This window comes from Balaenoptera musculus, chromosome 8, assembly GCF_009873245.2.
Source record: "Balaenoptera musculus isolate JJ_BM4_2016_0621 chromosome 8, mBalMus1.pri.v3, whole genome shotgun sequence".
NCBI classification, from domain to species: domain Eukaryota; kingdom Metazoa; phylum Chordata; class Mammalia; order Artiodactyla; family Balaenopteridae; genus Balaenoptera; species Balaenoptera musculus.
Window position 1 is genome coordinate 56328588 of NC_045792.1, and position 18991 is coordinate 56347578.

General features: G+C 47.2%; 2 protein-coding genes across 5 annotated transcripts in view; one reads left to right on the plus strand and one right to left on the minus strand.

Annotated features, from left to right (window-relative positions):
* XRRA1 (X-ray radiation resistance associated 1) overlaps window positions 1-14328 on the plus strand; it is an 84730-nt gene extending 70402 nt beyond the window's left edge. For all 4 annotated transcript variants that reach the window (XM_036861587.1, XM_036861588.1, XM_036861590.1 and 1 more), the window contains 8 exons: window positions 502-595; window positions 1365-1480; window positions 4258-4602; window positions 7141-7339; window positions 8107-8222; window positions 8433-8538; window positions 8933-9413; window positions 14239-14328. In XM_036861587.1, the coding sequence (XP_036717482.1) occupies window positions 502-595; window positions 1365-1480; window positions 4258-4602; window positions 7141-7339; window positions 8107-8222; window positions 8433-8538; window positions 8933-9189 (1233 nt within the window). In that variant the 3' untranslated portion in view covers window positions 9190-9413; window positions 14239-14328. The remainder of the gene's footprint in view (window positions 1-501; window positions 596-1364; window positions 1481-4257; window positions 4603-7140; window positions 7340-8106; window positions 8223-8432; window positions 8539-8932; window positions 9414-14238) is intronic.
* A 2644-nt stretch (window positions 14329-16972) lies between these two features.
* Window positions 16973-18991, minus strand: part of RNF169 (ring finger protein 169) — an 86631-nt gene continuing 84612 nt past the window's right edge. The window contains exons 5-6 of the mRNA XM_036861592.1: window positions 18633-18732; window positions 16973-18180 (exon numbers count right to left, since the gene is read on the minus strand). Of these exons, the coding sequence (XP_036717487.1) occupies window positions 16996-18180; window positions 18633-18732 (1285 nt within the window). The 3' untranslated portion in view covers window positions 16973-16995. The remainder of the gene's footprint in view (window positions 18181-18632; window positions 18733-18991) is intronic.

The window sequence follows — 18991 nt, forward strand, 5'->3', positions numbered from 1 at the left end:
CTCCCCAGAACAGGCTTTAGTGAAAGAGACTATCAGTGCTGTTGACAGACTGACCGGGTGTGTAGAGGTTGCACTGAGGAAGGTGAAGTGTCAGACAAAACGTATCCTGAAGTCAAAGTCCACGCCTTGCCAAATTTCCAGCCTCCTTGGGAGACAAGTGCTAAATGTATTTGTTCTTATTATTTTGTCACCAGCATCCTTAATATTTGGTATAAGCTACCTATCCAGTGTGGAGAAGGGAAAAAAATTCTTACCTTTCAAATGTGTAACAGTGATGGTGGAATTCTGAACAGGAGGGGCAAAGGTATTCTGAGTGTGAACAGGGGAAACTGCAGGATAAGACACTGCCCAGCAGTAAGTCCTGTCCCTAGCAGCCTCACTCCTCCAGCCCCACCCTCGCCCCAGACCTAGCAAGCATGCAGCCCTGCATTGTGGGGCCTTGAAGCACTTGGGCAGAGGTGAGGGCGGTGTCGATCTGATGCTCTCCCGCATTCCTTACAGATTGCAAAGGAAGATGCCATTCTGCCGGTAGCTCTCTTCCCATCTCTCTGCGAGCTCATCTTTCATAACAACCCTCTGGTGGCCCATACACAAGGTATGGTACCCACAAACCTGCCCCCTGAACCCAGTCTCCAAGAAGCAACGTGGGCATCCTCATCCCTACCTCAGTGCCGAGCCCTGCTCTGCTCTGCATCGTGGGTGGACAAGGTTCATAGTGCATTGGGGGCTGTAGAAAGCAACAGAGACCTCTGAGCACATGCTCTGCACTAACTCATCCTGACGGCAAACCTGTGAAGCGGGCATTTTTGTCCCCGTGCACAGTAGATGAAACTGAGGATCAGAGAGGGTCACAATCTACCCAACGTCACACAGCAACAAAGAGGCAGCGCTGGGAATGGAGTGCAGAATTATCTAGATCCTGCATGGGCTCTATAACAACACTTTGCTTTGTGGAACAGGTCTGTCGTGACTTCACTCCCCACTTCCCAGTTGGGGAGGAGTGGGAGGCCGAACTGCTGAGCCCTCCCCACCCAGAGCATGCTGAATGCAGTAGATGCTCTGTCAGTACTGGAACCCACTGTCAAAGATGCAGCAGCTGGAGGCATTTTAGAATCCTGGGCCCTGGAGTGACACTAGGGTATTCTAATCTACACTACACTGTCTTCATTGCCTTGGGCAAATTCCTTAACCTCTCTGTGCCTCAGTTTCCTCACCTGTCAAATGGGCATAATATAGGTACCTACCTCCTAGAGCTGGTGCGAGAATTAAGTAAGTTTATACATGTACATGAACAGTGCCTGGCACACAGAAGACCCCAGTAAATGTTAGCTAATAGTCATCTTATTTTCCCACCGTGGCTCCAGGCGTCCCTCCACTGCTAAAAAGCTTCCTCCAGGAGCGGCTGGGAATCCACTTAATCCGAAGGAAGATGGTAAAGGCTAAGCATCACATTTTGATGCCTCGGAAGGACTCTCGGAAGGTAAGGCTTCAAAGGCAGGACCCCCCAAGCCCAGGGGGAGTGGAGCCTATTTTAATGCCTGCAGACCAACCTGGCAGCAGAGCTGCTCCCTCCCACAATATCTGGGATCCCTCCGTTAGGTTTGTAGCAGCAGTTTTGTCTTCTCCTTCCCTCACTCTCTTACATACAGATATACCCAGGAGAGACAAGACAGCCAGCCAGAGACCCAAAAGTCAGAGTAGGGAGGAGCCTGGGAGGGCATTGAGTCTGACCCCCTAACTTTACAGAGAAACTGAGGTCCAGAGAAGACGCTGTGGAGAAGCGGAGAGAAATCAGTCAGAAGACCCAGGTGTGAGTCTGGCTCCATCATTTTTCTAGCTGCCTGAACTGGGGCAAGATTTCCACTCTCTGAGCTTCAGCTTCTCAACTCTAAAACCTCTCAGAGCTGCTGAGAGGACTGGATGAAGCAACAGATACAAAAATACTTTATAAACTCCCAAAACCCCTACGAATGCAGGTTACAGTCACCTGTGGGAATCGTGAATGGCTGCTCCAGGCCTACAATACACATCTCCTGCCTGAATCTTGGGAAGCGTTTCCTACCGTTGACAGCAGTCTGCTCCCTCAGTACCTCCCCCAGCTAGTGGTCTTAGATTTGCCTTCTGGGATGCTGTAAAGTAAGTCAAATCCCTCTTTCATCCGAAGGATTTCAGAAATTTCTGTGAAATGCTGCTCCCTCCTGAACTTTAGTCTTCCTACAGCCAAAAGCTGGACTGGGCATTGCTGATCCCGAAAGTTAATTACAGTTATTCCCTGCCCACCCCCCACGTCTGCTTCTGTACAGCCAAGCTCTTGTCTTGAGCCCTCAGAGGACCAGAGCAGCATGTAAAACCAGAAATAGAAATTCAGAGGGTTTCCATCATCTTTCCCCTTGTCTGTTGCCTCCTCTAAAGATCCTGCTACTTCCCTTCCCATCAGCCAGCTGGGGAAGGGCAGTCAGTGAGCTGGATGCTAAGTACGTAATCCCCTCTCCCACGTACAGAACACCCATGCTGAGAACTTGCACACGTGCTACCCTGTAACCCTCACCACGGACAAGGAAACAGGCTCAGAGAGGTGAAATAACTTATTTGTTAAAAGGTAGTGTTGGGGTCCAGGGGCACCGCTACAGTTCCAACTAGTAGAGGATAAACACCAAGTATCAGTGGCCAAATGAGAAGCACATCAATGCTTTGTGAATCTAGGCAAACACCATCTAACCTCCAATGCAGGCTAGACTGGAGTGTTGTGTGGCCTGCAGGCAGGTTGGAGATGCCTACATGTCCCCTGTGTGCTCCCAGAGATGGGCTGGATGTATAGCCTTTTACTCACTCAGTTACACAGACCAAGGTTGCTGGCCCTCCCTCATACTAGGCATGGACAAGACAGGGGGGAAATGGAGAACCTGCCAGAGCAGGCCTGGACCCACCCAACGTGTAACCAAAATGCTGTATGAGGCCTCTATGTGTGAGAACACAAAGGGAAGATCAAATGGCCTGCCCTTGATGCTCAGCAGTCCAGCCCATCTGGGACACAGGGTCCAATGACTCTCAACCTCTGACCAATCAGATTATCCAGTCTTCCCTCAGGAAAGTGGTGGTGGGATAGAGAGTGTCCCCAGCACTCCTCCAGCACAGACCTGTGAGAGGGAGGAATAAATGTGGCCCCTTCTCCACCAGCCGGCAAATGACGGCACTTGGTGTTTTGGACACTGAGGCATGAGTTCTGAAAAAAGACTCTGGGTCCCTCAGGCTTCAAGTCTAAACACTGAGATTTTACATATTTCAAAAAGGAAATATTTTCTTAGAATCCTATTTTATAAAATCCTATTAATCCTATTATATAAAAGTCATCCGTCACACTCCCTAGTTTGTTAGGTACATTTGTGCTCACAATCTCATTTGGGAGAACTCTGCGAGACAGGCAGGCAGGGACTATTCTCCCATTTTGTAAGCTCAAACGATAGACTGTGCTTGAGATCTTTCCACTGCACTGCATGCCTGTCAAAGTACAGATATAAGTGGACCAAATACCTTTGACAAAGAATAAAAACAATTCACTGTATAACTAGGGAGGGGAAGCAGAACTAAGCCCAGCTGAGGGAGACCGGGCCCATGGCTCTCTCCTGGCAGATGAGGCAGAGGAGGAGGAGGCGGGAAGGATGACAGGCTTTTGCTAACTAAGGAAGCTGAGCAGTTCAGTGGGAAAGAAGTTATTGCCTTGGGTCTAAACCCTGAGAGAGATTTGCCTTATATAGGGGTCTTTATATAAGGTGCACGGACTAGCACCCTGAAAGGGGCCTGGTGCTGCTGCCTTCCAGAGAATGTGGGACCACCTCCCCCAGGCCCTCCTAGGAGTCCCCGAGGGGAGTCAAGGGCACGGTGGGACACCTTGATCAGAGGAATGAGGCTGCTGCAGGCCAGAGTGATATGGTCAGGCATCTAGAATGAGGCCTGGAGCCTCTGCCACTGAACAACTCTGTGACCTCGGACAAGTCATTTTACCTCTCTGAGCCCCAGTTTCCTTATTTATAAAATGAGGACACTTATTCACTGGGTAGTTTGAGGTGTAAATAAAACTACATGCCACGTATGGGGTACATCGTAGATGCCCAATAAGTGTGGTTTTGCCCCCTCCCTCCCCCTATGAGACCTCACCCAGTGCTTTGACCACTATACCAGTTAGCCTTAGGCTGGTGATATCCAGGAGGAGAGATTCTGATTAGGAAGCAAGCCAATTCAGCCCTTCTCCCATGACAGGTGAAAACCCAAGTCCCAAAGGTGCCAAAGCAGCCTCTGATTCTCCATCACCCACCCATGACCACAATCAAGTCTTCCTCAAAGGAGATGCTGGAAACAGAGGCAGAGTTGACTAAAGAGTTGCCCGCCACCAAGACCATTTCTGTGGAGCGAGAGATGCCCATCGAGGGCCCGGATGGCCTTCCCCTCTCCCACCGGGCCTTCGTGCCACTGCCTCCCATCTGCTCCGACTCCACTGTGCATAGTGAGGACACATCCCGCCAGAGCGACGCTGCTGGCCGCCTCAGCCCAGACCGCCCGTCAGATGAGGACACCAAGAGCACAGAGTCCATCTTCTTGACCCAGGTGCCTGGACCCACCTGCCCCTGCCCACTCGTTCCCAGCTCCCATGGGTTCCTGTCCAACCCTTAGACGGCTGGACTGCTGTAGGCAGCTGGAACTAAGCCCAAGGCAGTTCTGGAAACCAGAAAGCAGCAGCCTTGGCCGAGCCTGCAACACCCTTCTGGGAGTTCCACTGATCCAGGGCTACTGGTAGGGACACCCATGGGGATAAGTCATGGTCCTGTAGCACAGACAACATCTGGGATTTGGCTGGGGCGTTGGTCAGACCAGTTTCTTGGAAGGATTTGCTGCTGCCTCTGCCTATCTGCATAAGGTCACCTCACTTCTGATGTTGCATCTGAATCCTGGGAGCACAGATGGATGAGACATGGGTCCTGCCCTCAAGATGTCCTCAGTCTAATAGGGGAGATGGTCAGGAACCATGCATGCAGTCAGTGCTGAGACTGAGGAAAACTCAGGGGCTGGGAGCCTAGAGGAAGGAGGGATGCCTTTGTCCTAGACCAGGAGGGCTTCCTAGAAGCAGTTCAAATGAGCTGAGCTTTGCAGGCTGAGTAGGAGTTAACAAGGTGAACAGCTGGGCAGCAAGGACATTCTGGGCAGAGAGAACAGCGTGAAGCAGGGTACAGAGGAAGGAAATTAAAATGGTACGTACAGAACCATGAATGATTCAGTGTAAATACAGTAGAAAGGTGGCAGGTAGGAAAAGGGAAGTTTAGGCTGGAGGAGTTGGCAGGGCCCCCTTGAACTTTATTATTGTAACATTATTATCCTCCCTGATCTTCCTGCCTCCAGTCTTGCCCCTCCAATCTGCCAGATCTTTCCAAGATGTACATCCACCCATAAATTATCTAACTCTCTATCCATTCATCTCGTACTTGTTCCACACATGACTTATAGTGACATACAAATTCGTACAATATAAAAGTATCTTTATGAACTAAATCAGAACCTTCTTGGAACAAAACAGTATAAACAAACAAGTATTAAAAAATAATTGAGATAGTTGGATAAAAGGAAGATATGCACAGGAAAGGAAATAATAAGTGCAAGGCCAATTCTGTCACTCCAATGTGCACATCATGCACTGCCACTCTCATAATAGAGGTCTATTGCCAAAATGCAGTTCGAGCTTCCTAGCGACCTAAGCAATACAGTCAATTATGAGTCACCATGATTGAAAAAAACAATCCCCCAATTGCCCAGGCTATAACCTCCAATACAGTGTTGTCTTTTTCCTCCTGATCTTAGCAGACAACTGTTCAGTCTTTCATCATTAATTATGATTAACTGTGGGTTTTTCATAAATGCCCTTTATCAGGTCAAGGAAATTTCTTTCTATTCGTAGCTTGTTGAGTATTTTCTATCATGAAGGGGTGTTAGATTTTGCCAAGTGCTTTTTCTGTGTCTGTTGCAATCATGTGGTTTTTGTCCTTTATCTATTGATATGGTATATTACATTAATTGATTTCCAGATGTTAAATCAACCCTGCATACCTGAGATAAATCCCACTTTGGATGGCATATAATCCTTTTTATATGTTGCCGGTTCAGTTTGCTAGTATTTGGTGGGTATTTCTGTGTTTATATTCATAGGGATATTGGTCTGTAGTTTTCCTTTCTTGTGATGTCTTTCCCTAGTTTGGGTTTCAGGGTAATACTGACTTCAGAGAATGAGTGTTCCCTCTTCCTCTATTTATTTTTGGGAAGAGTTTATGAAGGGTTGGTGTTAATTCTTTAAATGTTTGGTAGAATTCACTACTGAAGCCATCTGATCCTTGGCTTTTCTTTGTGGGAAGTTTTTAAATTACTAATTCGATCTCTTTACTTGTTAAAGGTCTACCCAGATTTTCTATTTCTTCTTTAGTCAACCATAAGTTTTAATTAAGGGTATAACTACATTCCTACTGGTTTCATAAAGATGCTTCTTATAACACCATCACAGTAAGGCTAAAAAAGTGAATTCAGACAATGTTCACTCACCCCTTTTAAAACTCTTCCATGGCTTGCCATTACAGTGAGGATAAAGAAAATACAAACAAAAACAAAACAAACACCCTCAGCTTGGCATTTAAAGGTCCTTACCGAGCTGGGCCCTGCTTATTGCTCCAGCTGCCTATCTCTTTACAGTACCCTCCAACCACAGCAATATTTTACTCCCCGCAAATGCACTTTGCTGTGTCTTAACTATACATCTTTGCCCATGCTCTTCCCTGCCTGCAACAGTCCTCCTTTCTCATCACTTGCCGTCTACCTGGGGATGGCTCTCCTGGTTCTTCAAGACTTCGCTCAGGCTAAGGCAACAACCCCTCCAGTGAGCTTCCTGGCCCCCCAGGCTGTTTAGGGCTTCCTGTGGGCTCACCCTGAACCCTTGTGCTCTCTCCTGTGACAGCATTTATCACAATGTATGGTAACTGTCTATTTTCATGTCTGCTTCCTCTCACCCCAGTCTGGGTTCTTGCCCATAACAGGATCCAGCATGGGGACCCACACAGAGCTCAGAAGTGTTAAGGGAATGCATTTTCTTTTTCTTCTGGGGCACAGGTCAGTGGGCTGTCTTCCTCCATCTTCCAGAGGGATGATACAGAGATAAAGGAGAAAGACCAAAGACCACCACCCACAGCACCCAGAGAGGTGAAGAGGACTCAGAAGAAGCTCCCATCTGCCTCCTTCCCCAGAAAGTACCACGGCTCTGAGGAGCTGCTGACAGCCAAGCCTGATCCAGCCTTCACTGAGCCGAAAGGTACGTGAGGAGAATGGCTCCGGGCAAGGGGCTCTCTCCATGGCCCAGAGCAAGTCAGGGCAAAGCCAAGGCGGGTGCCAAGCCTCTTTTCCGGGCCAGGGTGTCATCTTCTGTCTGAATGTCTGTCAGTCAAAGGGCCCCTGAGGGTGTTCTGGTTTGGAGCCCTACTTGTCAGGACCCCTGGCCTGGACCCTCATTGGCTTTTGGGGAACCACAGCTGTTCAGAGATTCCAGCCAGTCTGGACCCAACTGCTTTGGTTGGAAAAGTCTCTCCAGGAAGGGTGTGATGAACAAACACCCAGACTGGTCAGATTCCCAAGGTCCTCCCCAGCCCAGTTAATCTCCAAAGCGAACACCCAAAATCCTCCCTGTGTGGTTTGAGACAAGGGAGGCAGTGCCTTCTCCGGCCCCTTATTTCAGACTCTGCTGTATTAACAGTATCTGCAGTGGTGCTCAGCTGTGCTCTGTTGGGTGTCGTTCTCTGCAGTGTAACCCCCTGAGGTTAATGGGTTACTTGGGGTTACTCCCTTTCCCCACTCCTATGCTATTTTTCCATCAGGATCTGTGCACATAGGAAACAAGTATTCACTGAACAAATGATGGAACTTCTGGCACCACAACAGATCAGGGCAGGATATAGGAACAGTGTTTTCTTCTTGGAGCCCCTCATCTTTTTACCCAGGGCTGCTATGAAATGGGGAATGAAGAAATTGGGGGAGGCATCCAGGAGGAGGGGGATGGGCCTTGACCTTGTCTTTTTGCCCTAGGAATCCAGAAGAATGCACAGGCCTTGCAGCACATGTTGAAACATCCGCTCGTGTACCGCTCCTGCAAGCCCAGGCTGGACGCTCTTCAGAAACACTATGTTCCCAAGGAGAAACGGGTAAACTTCCACCTCACTGTGTATGTGAACTGCCCCTCAGGACCCACGGGTACAGAGGTGGCTGTCACCTTGGGACCTTCAAAGAGCCATGCTTTTCCCTAGTGCCCCCAAGTTCTCCCCTGCCTGTCACTGTGACTGTATGAGGAGGTGAGGCCATGAAAGTCTGAGGAGAAGACTGGGATAACACTGTGCTCTCCTACCTCCCGCCAGACCCAGAGGATCCCTATTCCACCCCCCCGGAAGACTCGAGCCCAGCTGCTGGATGACGTCCTCATTCGCATGCGGGACCCCTGGAACATTACTGAGGCACCACTAGGTACGGCTCTGACCCCCAGTCCTCAGCTGCCAGGATCCAAGATCTAGAAGTTTACTCACCTGCTGGTATAGGCAAAGGGCTTGTGTTGGAGCAGGAAGGGCCCTTAGAGAGCATCTGCCCCAGACCTTCCTGTGTGCAGATGGAGAAACTGAGGCCTGAGTGAGGCAGAGAGTTGCCCAAAGTCACACAGCATGTTACCAATGGCTTGAGACAGAATCAGAAGGGGATACCTCTGGCTTTCTAGTGCCCAAACTGGAGAGACCATTTTCAGGCCCTCAACATCCTCTTCCCACCCCTCCCACTTTCTGGGGGGCTCTGGACCCAGTCCCCGCCGCTTTGGGCTAGGTGGGACCCAGGGTGACCTTGGGGGCCCTCGCGGCTTTTCTCCCTGCAGGAGCTGTCCTGTGCCAGCGGCCAGAGCGGCGGCTGGTGAACCAGAAGCAGTACCTGGAGGCCAAAAGGCTGCTGAAGGAGTTTCGTGCGCGGTACCGGCGGCTGGTGCGCTGCTCACTGCGGTCGGTGTTCGGGGCCACGGCACCACCCCAGGTCCGCCTGGCACTGAGCGAGGGCCAGCCTAAGAAGTTCGGCCGCTTCCTCGAGTTCATGGATGAGTTCTGCCAGGAGCCCACGGCCAGTGACTCGAAAGGCTAGGGCTGCGCACGGGGCCACGTGCGCCGCCCCGCCTGCGCCCCACACCCTCCGCAAGGGCTCCGTGCCCTTGACTGCTCCTTGGGACGGGTGCGGGCCTCCGGGCTCTGCTCAGCCTCACTCGCTGGCCGCCGAGAGTGGGGAGCTCGTCAGGACCTCCCCTCCCTGGGCCGGGCAGGAACCGGCACGTGGCCCAACAGCAATAAAGAGTGGGTGCATAAAGCAAGGTAGGCCTCATGCCTTTTTGGAGCCTAGGCCAGGTTGTCGCACTGGGGAAAGAAACCCCAGCTGATGCGCATCCCTAGAGTCCTGTGGGAAACCTGCCCGAGTCACACAGAGTGGTAACACTGTGTTACCCCACGGAGCTGGGATAAGCACTAGGACGGAAAACAGGGTTGATGAAACAGAAACAGCACAGAATCTAAAGCTCAGAGACGTTAACTAACTTGCCCACAGCCACTAGTGAGTGAGTGTGTGTGTGTGTGTGTGTGTGTGTGTGTGTGTGCGCGTGCACGTTGGGAGCAGGGCGGGTACAAAACTGAGGCCTCTAGGCCCCCAAAAGCCTCTAGGCTTTCTCTGTTGGGCAGCTTTTTCCACTGTGAGGGCAAATGTGGGAAGAGGGAAGAGAGGATTGGGAATTTCCTTATTAGATGGCCATGACCACAAAGTTGGGACAAGTTGAGGGGAGGGCTTACATGGAATTTCCCAAGGTTTTCTAATCCAGGACATAAGCTGAAGTCCCATATGCAAATACAGTGGGATGTAGCTCTAAAACAGACCCTGGGACTGTGCAAGGTCAACCTGGACTCAGGTTAAGTAAGCTAGTTCTGGCCAAAGCAGCCTATGGGGTTGCCCCATTCTCATGAATGCATAGTTGTCAGCACCTACTATAGAGGAGGATCAGGAGAAGGCCACTGGGGCTGATTCCAGAGATGTGCATTTGGGTGTGGGTGCTGGGTGTGACCTAATCACCTGGGCAATGATTTCTCCTAAGACTGCTTTCCTGGAGGTGCCTACAATTCAGACCTGGGGAGCAGGCCTGCAGTTCCCAGGGTCCAGGAAGCAGTGGCATAAGGATTAAGGACCCATAGCAAGGCACAAACTCCCACAACCTAAGGTGCAATTAAGGCGATTATAGAAATACAGTCTTGTAGCCACAGGTCTGTGGTGCAGTATCTGCTGTATTTCAAGTGTGAGACTATTAGGACACAAATGTTCGCATATTATCACACTCAACCAACCACAGTCACATACATGTGGCCAGTTACATATTTACACCAAGCTGTAGTCATACCAGACACATATTCAAGTTCAGACAGTCACATACACGATCACATACAGTCCCATACACATATCAAGTTAAAAAGTCAGTTACGTCTCACTCATTCGCACAGGCACCTGGACAGATTCAGGTAATAAACACAGTGCTACCCTCAGCGGCACTCATGTGCTGGGGCATGTTGCTGACTTACCACGTTGGATCTCCTAGGCCCAAAATCATCCTTCCACTAATGTTAGGAAGGAGAACCCACCCCAACATTCACACTGTAAACCTCGCTAGGTTTAAGTTCGGGAGATTTGGAATGCTCCCTTCCGCCAGAAACACTATCAAACCATAAGCTCTCAGGCCTGAAAGGCTCCTGGGAACATCCTATCCCAGCCTCAAGGCATGAAGCCTCTTGCAATCTCCCCAACAGATCATTCAGCTCCTGCTTGCACATCTAGTGACAGGGCGCTCATTCCCTACAAAGGCTGTCCCTTCCTTTGTTGGGAAAACTATTGGATGGCTCTAGCCATTGGACTAAGCATCTGCCTAAGTCCCTCAGTAGTCCTAACTCTGCTTTTGGGCCCAGAGTATATCTGCTCTCTCTGCCCAGAGTATATCTGCTCTCTCTGCCAGGCGGGCCCTTTACCAATACGAGACTATCCTGAAGAGGCTATACCTATCTAGGCCAGACGCTCTTAACTTTCTCAGTTATTCCACATGGGATACCAACCATCTGAATAAATTGGTTCTCCCATCATTCTGAATGCCGAAGCAAGACATTCCAACACAGGGCATCTCCCAGAGCAAAGATAGCACCAAAACTCAAACACACATAGTTTAAGCTCAGCTCAGATTTGCCTGAGATTGCTCTCCAGAAATATGACTGACTAGAAACAGAACATTCATGAGTTTGCTTTACTGTATTCTCAACTTGGGCCTCTCCTCAACCTGGCAAGCCTACACTGAAGAATGCACTTTGGTGTTGTTTAAACAGCACATCATCCCATTTGATCCCTTAGCAGAAGCATCCCTGACAGGGCACACCTGTTCTGAGTCCTCTGTCTTTGTCAAAAAGCTCCTTGTAATGAGCTGGAGAGGAGGCAGCCAGCAATGGCAGTGCCAAGGGTCTGGGCCCCTTCTGCAATCTAATGCAGACAGCAGGTTGAATGAAACCAAAATCCAAACCATTTTCTACTTCTAGGTTGGAGGGGATAAGGCCCTAAGGACAGCTGTTTATATGAAGAACTAAGAGTAAATAGTACATCAGTCACACACAGACAAAAAAATCCATTAGTTGGCATTTAAGATAATCATTTTTCCTTTACATAGTTACCCATTCTCATTAGGACTCGAAGGTTCTGCTGGAGGTTAAGGGTTGAACCCACTGAGGGAAAGCCCTGCTCCTACTGGTGGCACAGCTTGGAGAGGGGGGCAGGGCCAGCAAGGGAGAATCTGCTGCCGCCGTCTGGAGCCAGTCCCGAAAGCTGCTCCTGAGCTCTCATGGCTTGATCTTTGAGGAGTACATTCCCTGTTTCTACCCCTTATTAAATGAGAGGAAAGGAAGAAGAACAAGCCTGGCCTTACCCTGGCTTCGTCCAACTAGTTCTTGACTTAAGACACCAGAAAACGTAGAAAGAGAGCCTGCCCCCAGTTTGAGGTTGCCTCCCACAATTACTGAAACAAGGCATTAAGGAAGCATTTTCTCACAAAGCAAAATGTGTAAATATTTCTCTTAGGAAAAAAAATACTGATAATACATAGAACAATGTGCACATTCAGTCTTGGTACTTTTCCTTCATCCAATTTAACCAATTTCTAAACGGGTGACTTCTGTATATATTCACTGTGGATAACGTGTAAAGATGCATTTCTGGATCATCTTTAGAGGAAAGTCTATTCAGCATCCTCTTTTCCTAGAATCCCACCCCCACCCCTCAAAAAAAAAAAAAAAAAAAGACCTGCTTTCTCATTGAGTCACAAGAATTTATAAACAGCTATACTCACTTCTAAAAGCCAAGTCAAAGGAACCAATCTGGGTTGATAAGGAAAAGGCTGGCTGAGAAAAATTAAGTCCCTAAGGAGTTCTTGATTTTCAAAGAAAAGTGAAGGGTTGGTTGGGTTCTAATCCTTGGTAGTTTAAATGACGGCTATTCCAATCAAAATATATCACTTCCCAAGATTTCACATTCACATTACTCTCACTATGGGGGTTTTCCCTGCCTGGGTGTGTATTCAGGGGATCTGGGTACATTTTAATTCTAACTGTAAAAAGCAGGAAGAAAAAACTTAAAACAATCATTTGGGTGTCCCCCTCATTAGCAGATTGTGTGTGTGTAACTTAGAGGACTATTCATTCAGACCCTAGACAACTACATTACAAATATGACACAGGGCACTGAACCTCAAGTTCCTCATTTCTTAAAAAAAAGAAGAAGGGCATCAGGGGGTATAGTTTGACTTGGATAATTTCCATGCCCATTCCAGCTACCTAACATTTTATGATTATGATCCAGCCTTCATTTTTCTTCCCTTCCTCACCTGCTCGCCTTCCATCTCAATGGAAAGCCATGCAGGAAAAAGGAAAGGAATCCCAAGTTGCTGCCAGCTCTGGTGAGAGGTCTGGTTGGGGAAGAGGTTAGTAGGTTACTAAGTTGAGAGTGAGCCTCCTCTGACCATGTCAGTGACCCACAACCTTCCTCATTTCTTGGGGCTTTACGCTAAAAGCAGCTCCTAAAGAGATGCTATTGTCCTATAATCACTGGAGGAGAAAAATCATTCTCCACTGGTAAAATTACTTAAGAAATGGAGAGCAGTATTGCAATCAAATTCACAAATACTGATGGGGGTATCTAAAATGTTCAAGGGTGCTGGACAGTACCTTCAATGGGCCATCCAAGATCATCACTATGGTCTTTCATGAAACCATTAACGAGCTCTCCAGCCACACATGCATTCAAATACATTCCAGTAGACACTGAGCTCATCAAGAGCAGGGCTGTCCTTTCCATCTTTATAGCCATGACTTTGCACAGGGTTGGCACAAGTCCGAAGCTCAGGAAATATCTGTCAAATGGAACAAAAAGGACAAACGGCACAGCCTTCGGTCATCAGCTTCACCAGTCAAGCACAATGGCAGCTTTCCATCTTAGTTTGTCTGTTTGTAATAACATAGCAATTAATTAAGCAGCTTTAATCTCTTAAGGGCATTTTTCCTTAAGAGAAAATGAACAAAAAACACAGAAAGCATTCATCACCAGTGCTTCCTCCAGGCAAAAATTTAAAGATTAAGTTTAAAAAAATAAATGAAGCCACTTAAAAAAGGTTTTCCTGGGAAGCTTCAGCCAAGAAGCAGCAGCCTTCTAAAAAGAGGCAATTACATGAAAGGGGCCAGGGGCTAGATACATAATCCCCAGATTTGACATTAACCCAACAGACCCAGATGACTTCTTTCAGCAGATACAATCAACGGATCATGAACATGTTCCCGAAGTATCTTTCCCACTTGATAAAAAAAGGGCTGAGAGCCCCCTTCTTAGGGCATTACATTTCTTGGATTTCCCATCAGAATGACCTCTACCCTCCAACCTCTCATAACTTCCCCTTCAATAAGAAAAAACACAGAAAGCATATACACAAGGAACAGAGTTAGGAGAACATGGGAAATTTCTATGGTGAATCAGATTCCAGTGATTTGTGAGAAATGTTTGTTTTCTGAGATACCGTATCTTTCATTCTAGCTCACAAACCCTCCCCATCATTGTTTTCCTTTGTCTTTTTCTCCAAAGAATTCACGCCAACAACTCCATTTGTGACCAACTTCACAATCAAGCAACAGGAGAGGGAAATTTTCCAGAAAGAAGTGTTCAGGTTTTAGTTGTTAAGTATGGGAAGCATCTTAAAATATAGATAATACCTTAGTGGTTTTACCCTCCTCCAAAGCCAAGCAGATTAAAGATTAAGCCTCCTCCCTCCTTAACCTAAACTGCTTTGTCTATATTTGAAGGACTGCTGCTCAGCTGGAAGTTTGGAAACAACAACTGTCAATACCATTCGAGGTTCCACAGTAGGTGGTCAGTAAGCTGGATCCAGCTTTTGGAATATTTGCCTAACAAGAAATTTTCACTCTGCACCTGATGCTAAAACTTGTTGCTACTGCTAAGCAATTTCTTAAAATGAAAGTATTATTTGGGGGAAATATTTAAAATATATATCTTTTGTATTAAAAATATTTATCTTTTTTCCAAAACCAAAAATCAGTTCCAACTGAAGTGTTTTTCAAATGATTGAAGATATAGAAAAAGGTGACAAGTGGAAAAATAAGTGTCTTTGCTACTACCAATGAGACTAGCCTTCCAATAACATTTACTAAGATCGAAAAGGAACTCCATGAAATGGCAGTTAACTGATGTCTTCTCTGAGGGCATTTAGTAAGTCACCCTCCCTGTCCTCTACAAACCAGTGCCAGCTCTTCTATCTTGGGCACCAATATGCCCTCCAGCAGCCTTTGGAGGGCGTATGTTGCTGGTAGGACCTAAAACTGAAGTGGTATGAATATAAAGTACTGATGTATATTTTCTAAACAAACATCTGCACATGTGCACGCACAAACACACAGAACACAGAATACATACATTCAGGTAAGTGACACTCCCCACCAAAGTAGTCACCGAGGAGGTTCCACATATCTCAGTGATTACCAAAATACTTAAGACATCTCTGGAACGCCTCTTTGGGAACTGTTTATGAGCTGCCCAAGAAAACGGCTCTGACTGCTTTACAGATGCACCTCATTTCTGACTCCAAACCCTCTAGGTAACCTACCTTCTCTTCCAGAAGCTTCAAATAGCTTCTGACTAGTTTCAAACTAAAATTCTCTTTCCTATAACCCCAAAGATTAAAGATTTGCCGAGAAGAAGGGAGGCAAATCTCCTGAGAAGAAGCAAAAGTAGGTGATATAGTAAATCCTTTGTGATCTTGATAAGTGAGTCGTTGTTCTGGATCTTAGCTTCTGCCTTAGTAAGAGGAGGAAGTTGGAATAGATGACCATTAACGTCCTTTGCAGTTCGAACATTAGATGTCTAGATGTCTCTAGACTTTGAGGACAGTTCCAGAGATGTTTTCACCAATGGCAACATCATTGGAAAAACTATGCAGCATCCTGCTGAGGCCACCTGAGGGGAACAACATACACTGGGATATATAAGATCTGAAAGGTTTGTTAAAATGCCAGTCACATGACTTTATAGTAACAGCTCGTACATGCACAGGGAATGCCAGGCCACCTGAGATTCCCTAAAATCGTATCTTAATCCCTACTCTCAATGAACCCAGATGGGCAGAAGCACCAAGCACCACCAGAGATGCAAAAGACACATGGTGTCAGCTGCTAAGGAAAATAAACCCCAAAGGTCCATGGGACTGAATTTACCAGCTGCATCCAGCTAGATTCCTTGTTTCCACAGTAGGGAGTTTCAGTATTGTTCTTGCCTGACTTCTGGGCAAATTTTTTGGATTTTAGATCAACACTGCAGATAACTCTTGGCCATATGGAGAGTAACAATGAAGTCCAATCGTAGTTTATCTAACAGAGTGGAACCCCGGGAAAACAGAAGGCTATACACTGTAAGGATGGGGATAATTGCACAGTATGTGTTTACACTTCCAGTCAATCTCAATTATCTGCATGTGGATTTTGCACAATCAACATTCAAAGCCCAGCTAGCTTTCTCTAGGCTCCCCTGGTACGTCCTTGGATCGCTGTCCATTATGGCAACCTCTTAAGTGTGGAAAATCCATGGGATTTGTTGTTGGGAGACCCAGCAGTCAGTCTGGGCTATGCCCTTAGTAGTTGAGAGAACCTGAACATCTGCACTGCAGTTTCATCATCTAAAAATGGGACTAATACCACTTACATGTTAGGTCTCCTGAAAAGACCAAATTAAGCAATGACTACGAATGTGGTCTGTCAACTATATAGCATTAATCAAATGTTATTTTTTAAACAAGGAATGTAAATTAACTTTTGTAGAAGCATAAAAACTGATTTAATTAGGAATATTTACTTGTGGCAAGGGTAAGAAGGGGGAACATAATCTTTTTGGATCTGCCAAAGAACTACACTGTTCCACTTCTCTGAAAAAAGATGGAACTAATTTTTATCTGCACGGTTGATATAAAACAACACCTGTTGAAAGAAGTCAGGAGGTCTATCAGTTTGAGAAGGTATCCCCTTTTCCTCTACCATTTCTAACCCTGGCCATTGTGCTCCTGAATCTCATTCCAAGCAGGTGCTGCCAGCTTTGGCCCAGACGCCCTAAGGGGTGGGTCACTTAGGGGGTGAGGAGCGCTTCTGGCCTGGGTCACAGGGAGGCAGAGATGCAGCTCCCTTGGATATATATACTACGAAGGCCCGAGACCTCTCAGAATCATGCTAGACAGTGTTTTGCCATTAAAAGACACCCAAAGTGAGAACACTCATTTCTTCGAGGTGAATGATCAAGCCCAAAGACCTCTGAAAAATAGGCAACACTGTTCAGCGGGTGCTACTTGGCCCCAGCCATGCTACTGGACCGCAAGAGGTACTGATCCACGCTTCCTTTCCGCCGACTCACAGTCCGCCTCTCACTGTCAAACATGCGCTGCAAGTGCAGAGCGAGCTGCCGGTCCTCTTCCTCTTGCTGCAATTTCTGCTCCATCTCTCGCAGTACTGGGTCTGCTGGGGCCAGACCCACCTCACCACTGCTTTGTCGCAGTTTCTTAAGGGAGCCATTTTGTTCCAAGTGCTTGGTCTTACAGCGTCTTTTCCTGCCCCGACGCAAGGAAGGAAGTGGCTCCTCACCTAGGTTGTCTGCCAGAACACCGTTAGGCAGATCAAAATGATTCACTGTCTTCAGCTGTTTCTTTGTTTTGAGGACCCCGCCCAACACACTGTTTTTAGGTAGCACTGAATTAACTGCTGAGATTCTCATAGTTGTTGTTATACAGGTTTTATCTAACTTGGCATCTGGAGATGACCCTGACCCTTCAAACTGCTCTCTCTCCAAAGAAGTCCCACTGGCTCCCACTCTGAGTTCTGAAGAACAGCAGGTTTCTAATGGGATCTCAGTGCTCCTTTTACTGTCACTGCCCTGTTCTGCTTTTGTCTGGCTAACAGAGGGGAAATAATCAAGGTCAGTGGGGGTAGGTCCTGTATACTCAGAGAGTACTTGCCCACTGGACAGTCTTGTATTTAAAGCCAGAAGTGGCTTCTCCTTGCTAGAATGGGTAACTTCAGTGACGAGTAAGTCTTCCCCTGTTTCTGGAGCCAGGGAGGTGAGGGTGGCTTTCGAAAGGGTCTTTTTGATCTGCCGCTCCTGAAAGATCTGTTCCCACTTTTTGAGGATCCGTGGACTAGCCTCATAAGAAGTCTGCTTCTGCAGGCTTCTGTTTAGGTTGCGGGGTGTTGATTTGATGATGAGGGGACTCAGTACACGGCCATCAGGGAGCCTCTTGGGAGGAGTACACGGTGAGCAGACAATGGGCTTGAAATGGTTTAGTTCTTCGGAGATGCTGTCGTTGCTCTCAGGGCTGATGGAGCGCTCTGGCTTATGCAAGGAAGCCAAGGATGAGAGGGAGCTGAAGGGCAGACGCTTTTCAATGGTTAAGTCAGGGGCCGAGAGGCAGCGGTTGTTTTGGGTGGACAAGAGGACGCCAATGATAGGGTTGGAGGCTGGGGTCATGGTTGTGACCTGAAAGAGATTTAAAAGATTACAGATACATACATATATATACATATTTTTTTTTCGTCGTAATTCCTTCTTGATGGTAGAGGGATAGGGAGGAAAAGGGTAAGAAAAGGGATAAAGGATCATATGAGCCTAAGAAATGTGGAAAATCCCTAACCTAGAACGCACCCACCATTTGCAGAAATTCCTACATACTTAAAACAATTAATGAAATTGAAAATTCTGGGGGAAAAATAACTCATCCAGAACTTTTAAGAAGGTTCTTCTAGTGGCCCTCATTCCACCCATCTGGCTACTAATTCAAACTCTCTTCCTTCACATCTATTTTATAAAATTCTCCAACATAATCAGTATGCCCAGGACCCATTCTGCCTCTTCTCATCTGGAACAGTTTCTCCTGCGGCCGTGTGCAGGACGGGACTAGAGAGTCCCAGAAGCCTGTGTCTGAGGTCTACCTTGGCTTTGCTGGTTGGGGCTGCTCTCAGTCTGCCCTTCACTCTGTCCTGACCAGTGTCACTGCAGCTCTGACTCCTTTCCATCTTGGAATTTAGGTTCCTAAAAGAGAATAAATAAAAGACAAATAGTCAAAAGTAGCCCATGATTGCTAAGGAAAAAGAATGACAATCTCTTCTGTGCTTTCAAAGCCACGCAGCTACAATAGAAAATGAATTAATTTATTAACAAAATACATTCTAAGAACAAATCCTGTCCAAAGAGAGAGGGAATTCTCCAGAGAGGACATCTGGTTTAAGCCTTTGTTTCCAAACTCAGATCCTGCCTAAGTAACGCAAGACCAATGGCTATTTCACTCACG